Here is an 18,357-nt window from a genome sequence, read left to right on the forward strand (position 1 = left end):
GCAGGAGCACATCCTTTCCGGTGTCCTGCGTAGAGTTCGCAACTGTGCGTGTACGCCAGTCTATCCATGGCTGGTACTTTGCCAACCATGGCATGCCTTCGATGAGGTCATACGGACTCTCCATACCTAGCACTCTGAACTTCTCTTTACAAGAGAAATCACTAAAGCTGAAGGCGAGCTCTACCACTAAAGCTGAAGGCGAGTTCTACCTGCTCAGACTAAACGTGCGCGCCGTTCGCTAAACGAATGATCGCCTCTTCTCGCTTGCCATCCTGACAAAGCGACTCAAACATCGCCGGTCTCTTTCTTAGAGCCGCAAGTTTCACAAAATTTTGTAATGCACCCGAATTCACTACGAGGGTCATCACCTGGTCATAGCCTCTAACATGAGCGCTATAGACCAGCAGGGTTCAGGTCCGAAATTTCGAGACTCAAAGACTATGCTACCCATTTATTCCACAACTCTAAACTTAGGGGTAGCTTCAGAGTCCGCGTCAGTAAGGCATCCCGCCCCTACTGCGCTCCTGCATTTCCCGACCCCTCAGTGATCGATGCAGAACTCATGCGTCTCGCACGCTGGTTCTTGCCATCGCCTTTAGGTAGGGAGTCCTCTTGCTGGGCATCTTTCCCCAGCAGGGACCCTGGCATAGCAGCAGCCATCATATGGCCGCGCTTGCCGCATTAATAACAGACAACGTCTGCAATGCCCAACTCCATAGGAGTGGCATCTGTCCTCTCGGCCGACGGCTTATACCAAGCTGTCGCCGAGGCACTGTTGAAGGACTGCTCCTCAACTAAGGCAATTTGGATTGCCTCTTCCATCGTCGACGGCACCTTTCTAAAAAGGGCCTGTCGCGATGGGCCATGCCGTAGTCCATTCATAAACGTGGGCACCTTAATATGCTCCAGAATCGGACCTACGGGTATAGACGCCGACAGCGAGCGCATCTCTTGCACATACTCTAGCAGAGATCGCTTCGCATGTCGCGCTCCAAAAAAGCGCGCCTGAAGCAACACTTCGTTGTTCGGCGGCTGGTACATGGCGCGAATCTTTTCCTTAAAGATCGCCCATGAAGGGAACGCATTTCTGTCCGCCATAAGCGCCGAGTGAGCCCACTCTGAGGCCTTACCGCGCAGATGCGACAAATGGCGTACGACACCATCCGGCTGTCGTCCTCGATGAGCTGGGCGACACCGCACTGCTCCACGGCTAAAAGCAGTGGACAATCGTGTGCGCCGCAATTCCATCGAACTTTGGCGGGTCCATCCGAATAGGCCTCGGCTGATGCGTCCGGGCAGAGAGCCTGGCCAGGGCTTGTTCACCAAGTCTCTGCGCCAGAAGCCCTGCCACCTCCCGATAATGTTCGGAGAGGTGGGGAAAATGAGCCCAATCAATATTGAGGCTCATCCTCACGCACAAACCCAGAGATGCGGGTCGTGGGAAGTATTTCAAGTGCTACCAAGTGTGGGCGGGCACGTCGTAATGCGGCCACGCTCTACTTAGACACACCCCTAGCACAGCGAAGAAGCGGTTTAACCAGCTTCTCTTGCGTGCGGTGGGCACGTTAGCAACCTTTCCCAACGCACTAAGAGCTCTGGTTAAGTGTCTTCACGGGAGCGGTAATCCGGCTCCTCATGCGCACTTGCCAAGTAGGGAGTAGTTTTCAGACTGATTTATATTAAATCGTATTAAATATTAATACCTATTTTAATCAATCAAAATGATATCTCTATAGATATCATTTAATATGTATTGCGAGCACATCTTACCAGATATCTCGCGTAACGGATGACGCTAGCCGTCATCCCTCCTAATGGGAATGCGCCCATGTGCATCACATACACAAGAGTTGGTCACAAATATGCACCACACCTGAGTGCTGGGTCTAATTACTATTATTTAGTAATCGACCATCCCCTTAAGTACACCAATTGTACTTAACGGGGACTGTGTAACATTAGGGCAACTTCAGCCCGTTACAATATACGCCATATTTTTGAGCTGTAATGGTGGCCGATGAAGTGGCTAAATGAATGTATTTACAACGAAGATTGGCATCGGGATCAGGTTCCTAAGGCACCTCTAACGGAGTCTGTGCGACGTGCATCATTCAAACACGTGACAGAAGTAAAACTCCTGTATTAGGTGCATAAGCTGCCACAATTAGCACACGTGTGTTAATAATTCATAAGAACGTTGAACGTTTTCCTACGAGAAGCTATAGCAGGAGGATCTTTGCATTTAAGACTCATTTACTTTGGAAAGGCTTGTTGCAACAGCCCGCTAAAGAATTTTCATTCGCGTTAAGCGAATTTTTACTAAGCAGTTTTTTGAAATGACTCGCTGCTGAGCTCCATTGTAATGTATTCCAAATAATGGCCCTTGAAATATGTTGAGTTCTTGCTTTTCACAAGCGTTCGAAGCGTCAGCGGAGAATAACAACGTGATCATGAAAATTGGATCCCCGCAAACGTATCCTCCAAAGAGGGGTCGTATTCACGTGGTGAACCACCACGTGTTCCGCAACATCTAGTGTTGCGCGAGAAGAAAGTGGCCGGAATAGGCTAAAATCGACACAATGTGATCTCGTCTTTCGTGCTCGAAGCGGTTAAAATTTTCTTATAATTGTAAATATGAAGGAGGTAATTGATCTTGTTTTAATAGTCAGATGATGGCTCGTTCGTTATTAACGTGAGGAAAGATGACAAACGACCTGATGTAACATTAATCAGACTATCATGTCTATCTCCAACACTAGAGTTTGATATTTCTCTCGTCTTCTTCTTCGAAATCTTCCTGGAAGAAGCGGAGGTCGCTCTTCTCGTTGTTATGCCTTCATTTTTTTCTGAATCTTTATCATCTTTCTTTCTTATCCAGCCTGCTTTACAGTCTCACTCATCATCTTCATTATTTGCATTCACCCCACCCTTGTACAAAAAACATATATCGCAAAAAATAGGCTGACCAACGATGTTTCTACTAAATCTACGTTATCTCCTCGAAACGAATTCTAAGTCAAAGTTCGCCAGAACGTATGTTTCCTTCCGAGTTTTGACCGATAGACGAATAATCTTTGGTCGCTCGCACCATCAACTGGAGTGAACCCTGCAGTTCCATCACCGGATAGAATTTAAATGAATTGCATGCGACTACTACTATGCATCGTTATTTTGTTCTTCTTTTTATAACGTTGTGCAAGAATTGCTATGGCAAAAAATATTATTCGCTCATATTGAAAGAGCCACTTATTGTTTTTTTAGTGTATAAACCGACCAAACGGCACACTACCGCATGTCTGCTTGCGCTGTCCAATCCCATATCGCTTCTGGCGACATGACAACTCGACATGAAGTTCGTAAAGCGACACAAAAGGGCACATTCTTCTTCTCAGATCGCAGAATGGATTGCTGGAGAAATGTACGACTTCAAATAATTTACTGTTTTGGGACGAAAATGAAAAAAAAAACTCTTTTTGGAGCAGCTTATACCCAAATGGAACTATAACTTTATCGTCGCTTTTCGCGGCACTATGTTGTCATAACTTCATACTTCCATTGAAGGCAATTCTCGTCCGTACTTCCGTCGGTCTTTTCAGTGTCAAGTCTTTCTTACTGACTTTGTTCTAACTCGCGCAGCTATGACCGTTTTGTCAAATTTAGGAGTTTTGCCAAATTCTATTTGAAGATCTTAAATGTAAATGGAGTGGCCAAAATGGTGCTGTGGAGAACGCTAGACAGCTTCAGGCAAGAATGAAATCAAGACTTGCAAAGAGAAAGGGTTTATCCATATGGGTGTGCAAAGTCCAGTCAAAAACATTAAACCAGAAGGGCGGAACCAGGTGAATCTTGCAGCAAATAATCGGAATTCCTTGACAATTGTATTGCCTCATTAAGTATTGGCTCTTTATGACCACAGCCTCGAAATTGGACCTTTGCAAAAAGAAATGCAATGGTGTGGCAGTGGCAATAACAGTCCTATTTGTCAGTTTTGATTCAAAGAATCGGAGCTGCTATCCAATTATTGGAAACGCGCGGTTCTTTTAATGAGCTTTACTATGTAAATTAGGCTTTGCGCATCAGCGAAGTTCGCTACTCGTTTATACATAATACAATTCTCAGGGTACCATCCGTTTTATCAAGAAAGGGTAAGTTCGTAATCAATGCATTGTTTTTTTTCCACAATACCTTAGAAAACGGCGGTTTTGCCCTTGTGCTTGGCAAAACGAGATATTCACGGCCTTCGTTTTGCAAAACCGTGCTATACTTTTCGAACACCTTAGAATATATCAATTGTCTTATTCGTGCGTAAAACCGTAAAAAATAAGCAATTTTTTTCCGTATGGTGTGCAAAAGTATTGGATTTACACGAAACATTCTTTATCACAGTATACACACACATCAACGAATTGGCGTCCGAAGCACCTCATATAGAGTTCCGAGAGCTCTCTAGATCTTACCAAGAAACAGCTTTGACACGACGGTATAGTCTAGACATGTTCGAAAGAACAATGGCAATCAAGTCAACGAGTGCTATCCCTGTCACTACGTCCTCGTTGTTTCGACACTGCATTCGAGAACCAGTCGTCTTGATCACAAGTGCCAAAAGTAAGCACGCACATGCCTCTCAAGTGGCTTCACAGACGCCGTAGTGCAGATGACGCTACAAAATTGCAGTCATCGCACAACGAGCCGCAGCCTTTAATGGAGTGGACCACACGAGGTCACAACAGGCATCCGAATAATCCCACCCACTTAAACGACGCCAACGCGGCATTTACAAAAGAAAAGGCATCCCGTTTACACAAACCTCGCCGGAGATTCACCATCCATGGTCTCTCGTACCACCAAAAACACCACGAAAATGCCGGATGGAGCCGCTCCGTGCCACCGGAAGAAGTTGTGGATACGTTAAGTTCGCCGTACCCTTCCATTATTTATATCGACTGTCCCCCGTAAAATCGTCCCTCTATATGTTAATACATGCGTAATTGTGTGTGGTCCACACACCTCCTTGTTGCATTGTCCGTTTTTATCCCTACTGCCTTTTTAGCCAATCCGAGCCGTGTACTAGCGTGCACGCCCACCACCAAACATTCTTCTCCGCACGAGCACCTTCGTGCTTCCTTTACGTGCCGCTATTGCTTCCACGCTCGGGTATTGAACGCAGTACAAGCTTGTCATCGATCACGTAGTATGATCACCACAAAAGCCGACCAATACGACGTCAAGACAAAGCGCAGTGGCTCCCCCATTCCATCAAATCTTCGTCCAACAGCCGCGGCATTTATCTTTAATACCGCGGCTCCTGTCTTCACGCCGTCAAAACACACAGTAGTCGCACCAATTGGCCAGAAAAGTCAACTCAAACGCTCTGCCAAGCCATTTGTACCCTCTTGTACGTCGTTTCCGTATTCAAACCCTTGATTAAACCGCACTTTTATACCATTTCTCACTTCCATGCAGTGTCTCCCCCCGTAGTTCCTACCAAGAACGTGCCACCCCCAACGACAACTGATCCAAAAACCAAGCCACTTCTTCCAACACCCGTGCTTCCCATAGCACCCGTATCTACCCACAAGGAGCCCCCAAACGTCACAATTAAAACACTCGAGACGTCTTCGACCTCGACCTCGTCGTCCAATGCGTCCGAACCCGAAACCGAGGACCTTGGCAAGGGAATCCAACGCTATATTCCAGTCCAACTCATTAAATTCCATAACTTCTCCAGCCTCCATAGCCGCTCCAACCTCTCATTTCGAACCACCAACATCACGTCTTCTCTATACAATCGAGCAACTCGTTCACTTACAACCCGCAAAAGAGCACTGTCGTATCCCCGAAAGCATTGCAAACACCATTGTAGCAGCCGAGAATGCCACCAAGACGTTGTTCAACCGCACCACTTCTTCGTCTCGACCACAAGAAGACCGTACCCCCAAGACGCGCTCCAAACGCTCGTTTCCACTCGATACAGCCCCTGCTCTCGAAGACTGTGTGCCTCTCTCCATCAACGACGCCACACGTTGGAAACCATCGTGTCGTCTCGCCACTCCCATCGATTCCTCGTCCGTCGAGTCGTCGTTAAAACAAATCAAGGCGATTTTAAACAAACTCTCGATTGAGAAATTTGAAATTCTTTCAAATCAATTGATTCACGTCGCGGTGCGAAATATCGACGTATTGAAAGGCGTGATTCCCCTCGTGATTGCCAAAGCACAAATGGAATGGCACTTTGCCACCATGTACGCGGAATTATGTGCCAAACTGGCGCACACGGCCATGCCTGCGATGGAGACAACAGACCACGTGCGAGATACGCATCAATTGTTTCGAAAACTCTTGTTGCAACACTGTCAAGAAGAATTTGAACACAAACGTCCAGGTGGACACGAATTCTTGTCATTAACAAATGCCGATCAGGAGAAGGAAAGACTGTTTAAACGGGCATCGTTGGGCCATATACGATTCGTGGGTGAGTTGTTTAAACAGCGTATGTTAAGTTCTCGAATCATGCATCAATGTATTGGCACGCTCTTGGGCGGAAATACAACGACGGAGACGCGGGATGAAGACGCTCTCGAGTGTTTGTGCAATTTATTGCGAACGATTGGCGCTGTGTTGGAATTGCAAGCTCACGACCACGCCGAGAAAGTGTGTATTCAAGGGTATTATACACGTTTAAAGCAGTATAGTCGTGAAACTGAAACGCTGTCGACACGGGTGCGTTTTTTATTGCAAGAAGTCTTGGAATTACGAAAGAATCGTTGGATTCCTCGTCGAAAAGAAATTAAAGCCATGACGTTAGCCCAAGTGCATGCGGAAATTGCACGCGAAGAACGAGTCAAGGAACGTGCAAGTCGTGGTGGCCACACAACACGATATCAACGGAGTCATTCCATGCAGGAAACGCAAGACAAACGAAAGGTACGTGGTATGGCATCGTGTGATGTTGTTGTAAAGTCTTGTGATGCCGATGGATGGGAGACGGTGACAAGTGGAGCGCGCTCGAAGGGATGGAAACCGCGCAGTGTTGTGGATCGAATGCCAACAGTGTTGAAAGTTTCACGTCCTCTTGTACACAGTTTAACGACATTGAGTTCTCGTGAAGAAGCAACTGAATTGAAACGAAATGAGCGTGGTCGAAGCAAGAGTGCGTCGATTTTTGGACAGGAAGCAATTCGTCATGAGGAATTGTTGCCATTACGTGTTGGAGAGGAAATGAAAACATTGACACGAGAAATGTTTGTATGGAAATTCCAGACCCTTGTGGATGAATTTATTAATGTACGAGATTGTCCTGAAATGTGTACAAGTTTGAAAGAATTAAACGCGACCATGTGGTATGACGTGATTCCGAGTGAATTGATTCGAATTGGTTTAGAACGAGGCGAGAAGGAACGAGCGGGAATGGCCGAGTTGGTAATGGGGTTAATTGAGTATGAGATTATTACGCGTGAGACATTGAAACGAGCGTGGAAGGAAGTGTTGGAGAGCGTGGAAGAGATGGAAATTGATGTGCCCAAGAGTATTGAGTACTTGAGTGTTATGGTCGCACCTTTGATCGTGGCAAAGTATTTCCAAGTGAGTGAGTTGATGGCTATGACGCCCCATTTACGTGAGAATGGCAAAGCGGCCCGATTGATTGGATTGACATTGGCATGGATTGGTGCCATGGAAGATGAAAACAAGGTTGTGCAAGTGCTTGCGGAAGATTCGATTGATTGGAGCGCGGTTTTGGTCGACACGTCTCGAAAGGAAGAGGCCCTGCAAGCATTTTATCATGAATTTGCGCTCGACTTTTTGGCAGGAGTGTCGAGTTGATTTGTTTTTTCTTGCGGTTTGGACAAGTAGACAATGGTAGGATTTAATTGGGACTCTTTGGATTGGATTGGGTACTTATACGAGGTATTTTTTTTAATTAGGATAATTTGGGTCAATGTAGCACTTTCATTGAAACAATAGGATATCTATATATTTGATAAAGTAGACGGGAGTTTTTTTTTTAAAAAAAACAATGCTTGGAAGAAAAATCATTTGACTAGTAAACTGCTTATGCTTTTTTTTCGTTGCGATTCGATATTATTGAGCTCTTCCATTGGAGCTTTTTGTAAACAGGTAACAACACACGACGTTGGTAATTACAACTTTTTATCCACGCATGGAAAGCGGATCGAAGAGAACACCGTAGTTCCTTATGGGGGACAGTCAATGAATATAATTGACGGATGTGACTCTCGTGACGATTGGGAACTTTGATCCTGCGATACTACTCGTCGTGAGCTAAATCGAAAAGGTCGTACATCACGATGTGTTGGTGAAAGTGACGCATACACCGAGACTGGAAGGGTTGATTCTTTTAAAGGGTGTTGTAATGGATACGAAATCGTGTCGAGCGTGACACGACAATGTGATTCAATGGTTATGGAAAGACCACGTTGGTCTTTGATTTTGCAAGATGTAATTGCGTTTTCGAGCGGTTGTTGTCCCTTGGACGCAGTACGCAACCTTAATCGAGCTCGAAAGCTATGATGAGGTCGTCGTTTTGTCTTTGTTGTCATTTCGTCCGTGGTACTACCGTGATAGTAATTGCGAAACCATTTCAATGGCATAATTGAACGTGTGTTTCTCGTGTCTTTTTTTCAAGCCGTTCGATTGAGTCGGTGAATTGAAAACTAAATGACTCGATGCATCTTGATGAAGTTCAATTGCTTGCGATGGAATGGCCGAGTGTTGCATATGGAAAGTGTTTTGTGTTTTTTCAATCGCGTATCGTCTTTGTAGTGTCCAGAGCACGTGGCTTCATTGTGTCGTCGCGACTACCACGAGAACAACGAGTTGCCAGTCCACTCTCTTACACAAAAGATCGACCTTTCTTGAAACCTTAAGAAATTCGAACGTAGGAAGCCTTTCATTCTGTAGTCGTGGGTCTGTCGTCAGTCTTTTTTTTTTTTTTCGAACGTTTTTATTCCATGAATTAGTCAGTACGATTGTCAGGCGACTGCACCGAATCCACGCACTCGCCACTTAACGTGACTTTATTGCGTCACGACGTAACACTAATATCTTAAACAGCACGACGTTCTCTTTTCATGAAATGACACATAGTTGCTTGCGCGTGTAGGAGTAATTGAATGAAACGCGGCTCAAAACGAGTGCTTTAAAGTCATCATTTTTTTTAAGGTTGGTGTTCAGAATCATCGGTTAACGAGACGTGCCAGGGTTCAGTAGACTCCAGCGTTTTTAAGAGCCTCGATACCTTACACACGTAATGCCAGTTGTTCAGCGTTAGTCTGATCTTCGCACCGGCTCGATAGGATCGTAGAATAACTTGAAATCAATACTTGACGAAACACAGCTGGCTTCCTTTTGATGACACTTGCGTCAGATTCCGAAACCCATTCAGTCTCGAAATGAGCACTGAGCAGACAATCGGTGTTTGTAAAGTTGGATCTTCTTCAATTGATCCGCTTCTGGTGCATCTATTAGCTAATTTGACCAGCATCTTCCCTGCATGTGTTCCAATTTCTTTTCGTGGCTGTCGCACCGCTTGAACAATGGTAACAATTGCATTGGCACGCTGTATCTAAACGACTTTGTATTCTACTTGAGTTTTTGCCCGACTTTTTTCAACGGCATGGCCACAGTTGGAGTAAATAAGTTGTGCGCTTGTCGTGGAACAAGAGAAATATATATTAAGAACGTCTGGTTGAACTGGTGGAAGGGCGACGGCAAATGAATCTGGGAATTTATAAACACGCTAAGTTCGCAAGCTATCTCATCCCTGAACAACTCTTAAGCAGCGACGCTGAGGTTCGAGGGGAAGAAGAGAAGACGCCGCAATCTATTGCTACGCTGCTAGAAGTGGAAGCACAATTGGAGTTGCGTCTTTTATTGTAAGCGAGTTTTTCTATCACTATGGCCACATGGATGATAAAAGAGTATAGGAAAAGTAGTCTTCCTGTTGCGTATATTTAATGTAATAAATGAATTAAATCAAAACGTCATGCGGACCATAAACCATCGCAACTTTCTTTACGGATCTCTTGCGCACAGTGGTAGGAGTATAATTCGGAATGAAATGTTAGCAAATGAAGTGTCGGATAGTTTAATTTTTTGCTTCAAAAAGAAAAAAAAGGTTGAGCAATTGCAAATGTGAAGGTGGTCGATTGATTGTGTTGGCAAGGAATTTGCTGATCGAAAAAAAGCCGCAGTAGCAATAATAGCGCGTCTTGACTCTGCTATTCTTCGTACGAGCATTGGCTTCGACGTGTTTTGCTCGATAATACATGGTCATCTATGACCAGTTTTAGTCACTTGCTACAATAAGACCTCCGAAACTATTGAATTATAACCAATCCACAAAACAAAAATTGATTAAATAAGTCATGTGCTATATCTAGTCAGATTTAGAGTTATCCACTTGGTTTTTTCTTAAGTAACTACCAAGAAAATGCAAATTATTACTGCAATTCAATATTGTACCATATTGTTGTCCCCCACCGGCATTATTTCAAACAATTTTCTACCCACGCGATGCCCAATACTATTGTTCGATTCCATCACTGGACTGCCGATAGCGATCAAGGCTTAAGCCCGATGGATCTCGCTCGCTCTCGGGCTCAAGCTCACTCTCCGGTGGGCTCATAAAGCGCAAGGTCACTCCCGTATAACACACGTCTTCTTCCGCGCCTCCTCGAAACTGTCCACTACTTCGTTCCCGTTCCCCAATGCACTCTCGGCATCGTGCACACACGAGCAATGGCGCAACGTAGCGATTATAGATTGTCACGTGCTCGTCTGCACAACACGGTGGCTCGGCACAGATTCGATACGCACACAAATCACAGCGTCGCCAGCTTTTACGGAGTGTCGGTAGAAACGATCGCGTACAGACAATACAATGCCAATTATGGTGCGTGCCTTGATCAATCCCTTCATGAAAGGCCACGAGCCCTAATCCTCGAAAAGGGTGTAACAACAGTTGCCACACCCGCCCTTGTACTGTACGCTGATGTCGTCGAAAACGACGTCGTCGACGGAGCACTTTTTCGAGTCGTCCAATTCCTCGTCCAATACACACAAGGCGCGCGTGGGCCACTTGCGAGTCACAGGCACCGGGAACGGTCCCAGGAAACACGGCGTGGAACGTAATTTCAAGCGTCTCGGGCTTGTGCGGCTTCGGATGTGCCACCAAGTATCCCGAAATCGGATGGAGTGTCACGACGCGGTCAGCCGGTGCTTTTCCGGCCAAAATGTCCGCCGCCTCGAGCGTACAGAAAGCCAGTTGAAATCCATTAGGTCTAGGGGTTACTAAATCGACAAAACAACCCTGTTCGTTCTTGTGGTGTTGCTTTAAGCGAGTTCGTGACGATTGTTGCCGGAACGACCCGAACCGGCTCTTATGAGCAAAAGTAATTGTTCGGACTGTAAGTTGTTGCGTACCAAGTAGTTGGGTAGTCGAATGCGACCTTGGGGACGACAATACGCGTCTTTCGACGCACGGAATGGCGTGAATGACCGAGCTGTAGATAAATTGCGAGCCATATAAAGCTTGCAATAAGGCATTGCTTTCACTCTCTGTGGGTGACCGCAAGAGCGACAAGAGTTCCGAAGCTGGAGCGGAAATCTCACTTTTAACCACAATGCGACACTCGTGTGGATTGTTTGAAGAGTGTATGCGAACGTGTGTGCCGTGCGTGCATCCACGGACGCGTTTCCATCCTCGTGACGACGACAAGTGGTCGAGATCAAGATTCGTGTCGGGAACACTGACGCGCTGGACGCGTGTCAAGAGCTCGTAGTCGCTTAGCTGTACTCGACGTGGCTCGATTGACGGAGTGAAGGACGGCACGGTCGGACGATCCGATGTTACGCGCATCTTGCGGCAAATCGGAGAGTGGCAACTGGGGGACTGCCTGCTTGTCAGTAAAGGATGACGGTGGGATGGTAAGGGAGGTCTTGGGAGACGTGATTTTTGAAAGGGCAAGGCACAAGTCCTTGACCATGTTTATTTTAGCTATTGGTTTAGCAAGTGCTTGTAAACCAAGTGGCACGTCTTTGGTGTCATGAGTGGGGCAAGTTTTTCGAGCGGCTTGTTTTTTTTTTTTGTTTTTTCCATGTTGCCTACGACCTTTGTCGTCTGATAAATAGGAAAAAGCTTTGAGAAAGTTGCAATTGAGTGCGTGTTTCGATTTGATGAGCAAGAGAGTGGCCAGGTTTGGTAAAAGCGAGGAACCCTTCTGTCTTCCGTGATATTTTGCGGAATTCCGGAAAGAAGGCGAGAGAGGCAGGTGTGGAAACCTGCTGTTCAAGGTACCGCGCACAGGTGGCGGGAAGATCGCAGAGAGCAGGTAAAGCACCGCTCTGCAAACGACACAAGTGGTTCTTTTGTGCTCCTTGCGACGGGACTCGAGGCTCGTCGACTGTGGACAGTAGTATCTGCACTATCCTGAAATTGTACGACGTCTTTGCGACGATCTTTTACTGATTGACTCGAGTTTCTGGTCGAGAGTTGTATTTTGTGATTGAGTTTTGTACGTTTATACTTTTTTGAAAAAGATGGTGAGAGATTCAGTGCTTACATTGCGATCATTTCAAGAATTATTGTTTGACTTGCGTTTAGTATTAGTGAGGCATCTAGACAGGATGATATATCACATGTGCCGACTTAAATTGCAATAATTTGGTGTCTTGCGGAACGAGATGGACGTCGGCACCAAGGATTTTAAACCTTAAAATTCTGGAATTTTATGCACCAACCGAGTTCCTCGTGATTTACTTGACTTTAAAAGCTCACCTTTACTTCAAACCAACCTGTGTTTTTATAATGTTGTCAATATTATTGAGAATGTCATTGGTCAAATCCGGCTCTTAAGCAATATTATATTGAATAACTACATTTTTTCCGTTTTTCAGTCCTACGGAAGACAAAGCGGTGGTGACATCAGTGCTTGATGCTCCGTTTTTGTCAAGTACAGAGAAACGTGTGCGATTGTCCTTAATTTGGGGATAAATATGTCAGCTTGTTGATTAAGAAGGGCCAGAGTTTTAGTGTCACTACGCATCTTGCCGCTGAGCTTGAAAAGGACAGCCCTATAAAAACGAAACAAAGCTGGGGAGAGATTGCTCTTTCGCCTATCTTGATTTTGATAACGTTTCTTGTAGAAGCGGCTCTCGATAAAGACTCGGTGATGAGTGGAAATCAAACGTGCTTTGTTTTATGTTGAGCTTTAACTCTTTGCATTAAGATCAGAAAAACTAAGGTGTAAGCTTCCGTATATTTTTCCTTTAATGAAGCTAGAGCTTTATTGTTTATTGAAAACAGTCTTGCACTTCTTTTAGGCAGCATTTATGTACTTAAATCGATATGTAATTTGCGAGAAGTAACGTTTGCTGCGCAATCCATCCAGCTCATTTTTATGCAGCTGTGTAATACGAAAGCTCTGCATATCGTAGCAAATATTGCACCGATACAGTTTGTCGCTTCGTATGCGTGGGGCTAATTTCCCTTTATCTCCAGCTTGTTTCGCGGCAGTTTACGTTGTCAACTAGCTGTCGCACATCCCACGAGTTGAGTTTCTGTTTGAGACGACCGAGGAGGCGGTGGTAACCGAAATGCTTTGATTACTTAAGATGCAAGACTTGGCCTACATGCATATAAAGCATTTTAGCAGCTTGACCATGTTTTGAAGCGGCATGGAATTTGGATCCATGAACTGGTACATTTGTATAAATTCGTATTTACAGTTTTGGGCCTTGTAAAGTATCTGTAAATAGGTATACTATACGTATTTCGCTGCTGATGTTCACGATTGTAATTATCTGTCAAAACGAAAACACGTTGAAAGTGTATCTAATTTGACAGTACCTCATTGAGGTATGGGCGTTTAAACCGCTGTACGCTCCACGTATGATGCTTCACTATACAAATGATGAAAAAAAGTTCTAAATAACTTAACCAAGCTAACTTGTTTGAGGTGCCAATTTATATACCCTCCTACTTTTGGCAATTGTCATTGCTCACGACATTTAAGTTTGTCCTACCAATCTTTGGTTGCTGGTTAAGAATTGCTGCTGACATAACATAATAAGAATTACATCTGCCATCAGGTAAGCTTTACAATTGGAGAATAGTTGTGCCGGGTAATGCGCCACTAAACAATACGTTCAAGATTTCATAATAATGCAGATTCTTAAACATGGCTGCTTCCAGCTAATGTCTTTTAAAGTGTACCTTGTTGTCATTGCAGCGGTATACAGTATTTGAAGCATTCTCGTAATGCCTCTCTATTGCTTGTCTTATCTCACTCGCATCTAATTTCTATAATTTTTGACGAAGCAAGTGCACTCACCATCTAGTTCTATAATAAGAGGTCTTGACTTTCGCCTTGCTGGCTGTGTTCCGCTTCATGAAACCATAAATGTGCGCTCTTGGTCTACTTACGCTCTCATTTTAACCATGAAGTAGGCAATCATTGCGAACACAGCTCTACGATAATTTAATAGGGGACGTAACGAACGCATTATCGGTTGGCGGCACCCGGAAATAACGAATCTCTTTGTTTCCAGTGCAGTACGTTTTACTTCAGTTAAAAAAGTAATTCGAAGGACAAGTTTGAAAATAGGAATATGGTCAGCTTAAAGTATTGTACAGCGGAGTTCGTTTGTGTGGCTCGCGGAGGTCGTTGTTGAAACTCGAAATTCTGTTACACTTCTGGTCGAGTAGGCGTGCAGCGAATGAATACGTTTATTGATATTTCTTTTAGGAAATAGTATCATCTTGTCAATAAATGTATGTCAAATTAGGCTGACATGTAGGTATGCTTGTAGATAGGTGTGCGTATTGGAGTGCCATCACTTTTGTATGCTCTATTTGAAAACGAGCATATTATTCCAGGTTTTTGATAAATTCAAATGCTGATCATTTCGCGTAGCACAGTAGTCGAAACATGACCCATTCGCACGTGGTTCAATCTATTTGGTCGTGACTTATTTTCGCTCGTAATGATCAATGTTGCTTTTTCTTTAAAGCAAGTTTTAGCAAGGTTTCTAATATATTGGTAGCTTAAAAATTCCTGACTTAGATTGACTATTACGCTCTAGCTTGATCTAGAATAATAGGCGTGCGATGACTAGGCAGTGGTAACAGGAAAAAGTCGAAGGCAGAAGAAAAAATCATTCCGAGTCTTCTATCAATTCTATGTGCTGACACAGGTGTGAGCAGAAACCGTGAAAAAGGAAAGTTTGCTTAAGGACGTCAAGATTCGACCCGCCAAAAGTAAGGTATCTTAAGCCTTTAGATTGTATCCTCGCATCTCCCGGATGGCTATATCTATTTACCGGTACTTGCCTTGTGGCCGAAATTGTCAGTGAGTGGGCTTAACTGTAATGGTGATCCACTTGCAGCAGTAAGCTGAGCCTTTTAGAAAGCCATTCACTATCAATAATCACTCCTGGCGCTTAAATATGAATTCAAGCAAACCGGACGTCATCAACTCACCAGAGTCGGACCCAAATTCTACGAGTCCAAAATGGATACAAAAGGGGCCTACCAATGAAGCTAAACGCAAGCCAAAGAGACTTCTATGGACAGAGGAGCTGCATATGAGTTTTGTATCGGCAGTCTTTGAGTGTACGTTTGTTAAAGGTGTCACTTGAATAGGTGACGAATCTTTAAAGCTTTTGTGATACTCTTTTCAAACCAGTGGGGGTCAAGATGGCGTCTCCAAGAGCGCTTCTCGATGTACGTCCAATTGCTTCTTGTGGTATATGCGAGCCCACAAACTGAACTATTAGCTCTTTCCATGGTAATTCTAGATAATGGAGAGTCAAATTCAGACAGAGAAAGTAACGACAGAGCATATCAAGTCCCATCTCCAAAAGTATCGAATCGGCTATAAACGCTCTCGTCCTGAACTTCAAACGTCTAGTGCGAATTCGAAAAAACGAAGTACGAAAGATACTTCCAAACATGTACGGCATCCGGACAGTGAAAGCACTGACAGTATTAAAGCGACAAATCGTGCTAATCAATGCATGAAAGATTTTCAAGCATGGAAGAAGAGGGAGGTGCCAGAATGCGAAGACAAGGCATTGGTAGAATTGCCGAGTCCAAACATGATACAGAGGCAGGAGGGAGCAATCTTCTACGATCGTCGACTCACGTGCAATGACGACGTTGCGTCGGACCTTTCGTGGGACCACGGAACGGAGAGCCTTGCTATGGTACAGCCTGCTGGCCGCAAATTCTATAACGAGCAAGAATCAAGTCTTTTTCAAGCGAATACACTATTCGTACAGGCAGAGAACCAACAAGCGTGCGATCGCCTTTATCCCGTCCAGCCCGAGCCAGAGCCAGTTCTAGTGTCTGAGCCTTCGTCCCACTTTACTTGTGAGCACCCGGAGCCATTGGCCATGATTGCTGTTGAAAGGGATGAAGGTGGACTGGACCTTACGAGCTGGAGCCGATTAAGTTTGACTATTGATCCCGATGAAGATGAGCTCTTCGACTTTCTGCAATCATAGATGGGTCTGCTTTAGGCTAAGTTGTCCATATGGGATCGAAAATACTACACTCATACGATGCTAGTGCGAGCGAAGCACACTCCATGGCATGATCTACAGATACAAGCAGAGCTGGCTAAGTCGACTCCAAATGTCTTTCATAGGACCATGTAATAAGAAGATCGCAAAAGTGGTGCTTCTTGTGCCCAACCTAGCTGCAATGGAACACATGATAGGCTAACGACACGATCATTACATAAGAAATCAAATAAATTGGCTGCAATGAGATGCACTACTGGATTCACATATACAGCTAAAGCTAAGTTTCATTCGGATTGTAAGCTTTATTCTTTGCTCGCTATTCAAGTGACATGAATCGCATCGAGTAGACAATTGATACCCTTCGTGTTAACAAAAACGTTGAGTAGGATACGCACTCCATCGTTGTATCTGTAACAGGCTAAAGTTGCCTTAATGTTACACAGTCCCCATTAAGTACATTTGGTACTTCAGAGGATGGTCAATTACTAAATAATAGTAATTAGACCCAGCACTCGGTGTGGTGCACATTTGTGACCATCCCTTGTGGATGTGATGCACATGGATACATTCACATTAGGTCATTAAGGCCTGCACACATACAGATCTCTGTCGCGAGAGAGAGCGAGCTCAACAGCCTTAATCCCATCTGCGAGCTTTAGGAGACATCAAAGTTTTCGCTTTCGTTCAAAGACTATCAAACGACTCTGCTATTGCTTTTGTGGATTTTATGGAACAGCTTTTTAAACTCGTAAAAAATTCCAAACGATACTTTTTATACTTTACGCACCGGTCGGAGCCACGAACTTTAGTCATTTTATTACCTCGAGTCTTGCAGCACTAATTTTATGTTTAATTCAAGATTTTGGCCTCACAACGTGATGCACACATGGAGGTCCCAAATTTCCGGATAGATGGCGTTTCGTAGACATGCACCAGAAATTAGGCACCTCATCACGCAATAGCTGATTAGATAATTTAATCTTTTCATCTCATTATTTTGATAAAGAATTGAGCTTTTTATGATTCCAATTTTAGACTTTTTATACGTATAAATGCTCTGTTAGCTATGATTTGGAGCCCAAACACTTCGATTTCCTTCGTAACGCTGAAAGCGCATTCACGACACCTCATCTAATGAACGGACTCAGTGCCCGCCGAGAGTCGTCTTCGCGCCAATGCGTGGCGGAATCAAATCCCATAAACATTTTCTCGGACGGAGTGTGGTCGTAGCAGTTTAAAGGAAAATGGAGAGCCCGTGACTCACTAAAAGATGTCAGAAGACACGAGAGCGCTCAAAATACAGTCGTGAAGTCAATTGTTTGATCACTGGCCTCCAGAAGAAAATTAAGGCGAGCAACACGCAGTATAAATAGTGTGATGAAGAAAGCACTCAATGCTTACATTCTGGTTGCTAACCATTAAACACACTAGGGTAATTTAATCTTTTATTGACATAGGTAAGAGCCATAGGATTCTGAAGCTTCAAGCTTCTTCGTCTTTGCATTTTGCTACTTTGTCATTTATAAGATCGATGGCTTGCACTGAAGGCTTTAGAGAGAAGTGTGTCCATTACAATGTCGAGGTGTCCATCCGCACTATAGCGGATCTACCTAGCTTCTTAAGTCAGAGGAAAATTTATAGACTCAGATAGTCACTTAGTACTATAAAACTAATAGTTTCGACATCTCAGTGAGTTGTACAAGCTCGAAGATGCTGCTGGTCCAAAAAAAGTTGAGATTATAAAAACTTGAGACTTCTGATGGGAAGCTTAGGGCATACTCTCTGTTCTGAAAAGCTTTGCTTCTGTGTAAT

The 18,357-nt window shown here is 44.4% G+C and overlaps 4 protein-coding genes across 4 annotated transcripts; 2 read left to right on the top strand and 2 right to left on the bottom strand.

The window, feature by feature from the left end:
• Positions 1–4,721: 4,721 nt before the first annotated feature.
• CCR75_007554 (uncharacterized protein) lies at positions 4,722–4,931 on the bottom strand (the record flags this gene model as incomplete). The annotated part of the gene is made up of 1 exon (XM_067965612.1): positions 4,722–4,931. One exon carries the CDS (start codon positions 4,929–4,931, stop codon positions 4,722–4,724), a length of 210 nt encoding a protein of 69 aa, XP_067823431.1.
• Positions 4,932–5,049: 118 nt separating this feature from the next.
• Positions 5,050–7,821, top strand: CCR75_007553 (uncharacterized protein; the record flags this gene model as incomplete). The annotated part of the gene is made up of 3 exons (XM_067965611.1): positions 5,050–5,395; positions 5,464–5,564; positions 5,698–7,821. The coding sequence occupies exons 1-3, from the start codon at positions 5,194–5,196 to the stop codon at positions 7,819–7,821; spliced, it is 2,427 nt and encodes an 808-aa protein (XP_067823434.1). The 5' UTR covers positions 5,050–5,193.
• Positions 7,822–10,543: 2,722 nt separating this feature from the next.
• Positions 10,544–11,878, bottom strand: CCR75_007552 (uncharacterized protein; the record flags this gene model as incomplete). The annotated part of the gene is made up of 1 exon (XM_067965610.1): positions 10,544–11,878. The coding sequence occupies one exon, from the start codon at positions 11,876–11,878 to the stop codon at positions 10,544–10,546; it is 1,335 nt and encodes a 444-aa protein (XP_067823220.1).
• Positions 11,879–15,465: 3,587 nt separating this feature from the next.
• Positions 15,466–16,524, top strand: CCR75_007551 (uncharacterized protein; the record flags this gene model as incomplete). Its single annotated transcript, XM_067965609.1, has 3 exons — positions 15,466–15,631; positions 15,705–15,742; positions 15,817–16,524. 3 exons carry the CDS (start codon positions 15,466–15,468, stop codon positions 16,522–16,524), a joined length of 912 nt encoding a protein of 303 aa, XP_067823433.1.
• Between the last annotated feature and the right edge of the window lie 1,833 nt (positions 16,525–18,357).

This window comes from Bremia lactucae, linkage group LG13 (genome assembly GCF_004359215.1).
Source record: "Bremia lactucae strain SF5 linkage group LG13, whole genome shotgun sequence".
In the NCBI taxonomy this organism is placed as follows: domain Eukaryota; phylum Oomycota; class Peronosporomycetes; order Peronosporales; family Peronosporaceae; genus Bremia; species Bremia lactucae.